Source organism: Oratosquilla oratoria, chromosome 13 (genome assembly GCF_046742065.1).
Source record: "Oratosquilla oratoria isolate Oo_2021 chromosome 13, ASM4674206v1, whole genome shotgun sequence".
Lineage (NCBI taxonomy): Eukaryota > Metazoa > Arthropoda > Malacostraca > Stomatopoda > Squillidae > Oratosquilla > Oratosquilla oratoria.
The window spans coordinates 2,222,907-2,225,406 of NC_134789.1; the positions used below are offsets into that span (position 1 = coordinate 2,222,907).

A 2,500-nucleotide genomic window follows, 5' to 3' on the forward strand; every position below is an offset into this window, starting at 1 on the left:
AAGAAATAAGGAAGGATAAAGTGAAGGCAGTTCTTAAGATGATGAGAGCAGGTAAGGGACCTGGTCCGGATGGATTTCATGCAGAATGTCTGAAGAAAGGAGGTACAGTTATGGTGGACTGGCTGGTGAGGTTATTTAATGATTGTTTAGGAGAAGGTAGAGTGCCGGAGGACTGGAGGAGTGACTGTATAGTTCCACTTTACAAGGGAAAAGGGGACAAGTGTAAGTGTAGTAGTTTCAGAAGGATTAGTTTGTTAAGTATAGTTGGGAATTCTTATAGGAGGGTCCTGATTGAGAGGATTAGGAGAGGAACAGAGGGAGTAATTGGTGAGGAGCAGTATGGGTTTAGGACAGGTAGAGAGGACGTAGATCAGACTTTTGTGGTAAGACAGATATGTGAAAAATCTATAGGAATAGGTAAGGATGTTTTTGAGGCTTTTATGGTTTTGGAAAAGGCTTATGATAGGGTAGACGGGAAGGCACTGTGGGAGGTATTGCAGATATACAGGATAGGAGGAAAGCTGTTAAGAGCTTCAAGAGTTTTTACGAGAGTATTAGAGCGTGTGTCAGGATTAGAAATGGAGAGAGTGAATGGTTTGAGGTAAAGGTGGGACTTCGTTAAGAATGTATTATATCACCCTGGCTGTTCAATTTGTACATGGATGGGGTGGTGCGAGAGGTAAATGGAATGGTGGTGGGTCAGGGATTGAAGATGGTTAAAGAAAATAGAGAAAAATGGGAGATAAGCCAGCTGGTGTTTGCGGACGACACTGCGCTTGTGGAGGAGGGATTGAGGAAGTTAGTGACAGAGTTTGGAAAAGTGTGAAAGAAGAAAGTTGAAGAGAAATGTGGGTAAAAGTAAGGTGATGAGATGTACTAGGGGTAAAAGTAGCAGCAGACTGGAGGTGAGTATTAAGGGAGAAAGACTGGAGGAAGTGGATAGTTTTAGATACTTGGGTGCGAACGTAGCAGGAAAGGGAGGAGTGGAGGTGGAGGTAGAATGTAAATTGAGAAAAGTGAGTAAATGCCTTGGTGGATTAAAAAGTGTATGAATGAATGAATGAATGAATGAATGAATGAATGAATGAATAAATGAATGAATGAATGAAATAGAATAGAATAGAATAGAATAGAATAGAATGGAATAGAATAGAATAGAATAGAATAGAATAGAATAGAATAGAATAGCATGGAATGGAATACAATAGAATAAGATAGAATAAAATAGATTGAAAAGAATGAAAGAGAATGAAATATAACTAAGTACAGTAGAATAAAATAGAATAAGACAGATTCAAATAGCGTAGTCTACCGATGCCCCGGCCAAAATGCATTGTTTGGTGAAATTCTATCAATGGTTCCACCAAAGGTCAAGAACTAAAAGAACTACGAGATCAAGGGGTAATCGATGAATAAGGAATGGAGTGAGTAACGTGTACACACAACATACGAACTCTCGCGAAAACACACACGCGCACAAACACGGGTACAGATTATCGCACAAACACGCGTATAAACACGCGCACTAAATCACCCACAAACTCGCTCACAAACTCGAGCACAAACATGTCCACAAACGCACGCACAAAGATGCGCACAAACACATGTATATATGTGTTCACAAACACGTGCACGCGCACGCATGCGAAGGCATGCAGACGCACAAACTCCCCCCCACACACACATTGACACATACACACACACACACACACACACATTCACACACACACACACACACACACACACACACACACACACACACACACACACACACACACACACACACACACACACACACGAGCCCACACACACACACACACACACACACACACACACACACACACACACACACACACACACACACACACACACACACACACACACACACACACACACACACACGAGCCCACACACACACACACACACACACACACACACACACACACACACACACACACACACACACACACACACACACACACACACACACACACACTCACACGCACACACACACACACACACACACACACACACACAAACACACACATACACACACACACACACACAAACACACACACACACACACACACACACACACACACACACACACACACACACACACCCATGCGGGCCATCTGACCTTTAACACGACTCGGTGGCGCAGTTGGTAGAGCGCTGAACTGCCACAATAGTGGCCCGCAGTTCTCGGTTCGAATCCTGCACAGGGCCGAAATTATTTCGGTCCCGCTGCGTTTCGGGTCGTTACTCTGACTCTCGTGGGCGGGTAGTTGGGTGTGTGTGTGTGTGTGCAGGGTGCATTACCCATAGATCGGACCTACGAGCTCTGAGCTCTCTTCCAGGAGGGAAATAGCTGTCGATTACGAGTCCAACACGTGATCCAAAGACCAAGTGAATACACACATTCACAAGACATGCGTACAAGAAACATGGAGTTACCATATGAACCTCAATGCTGCTTTCGTTGAAGACATTAAATTCT

At 44.0% G+C, this 2,500-nt stretch overlaps 1 protein-coding gene across 1 annotated transcript in view; it reads right to left on the bottom strand.

Moving 5' to 3' along the window:
* Positions 1 to 2,500, bottom strand: part of LOC143032103 (histone-lysine N-methyltransferase SETMAR-like) — a 4,385-nt gene that overhangs the window by 1,844 nt on the left and 41 nt on the right. Inside the window, exon 1 of the mRNA XM_076196559.1 lies at positions 2,458 to 2,500. This exon is cut by the window's right edge and continues 41 nt beyond it. Coding sequence (XP_076052674.1) covers positions 2,458 to 2,500 — 43 coding nt within the window. The remainder of the gene's footprint in view (positions 1 to 2,457) is intronic.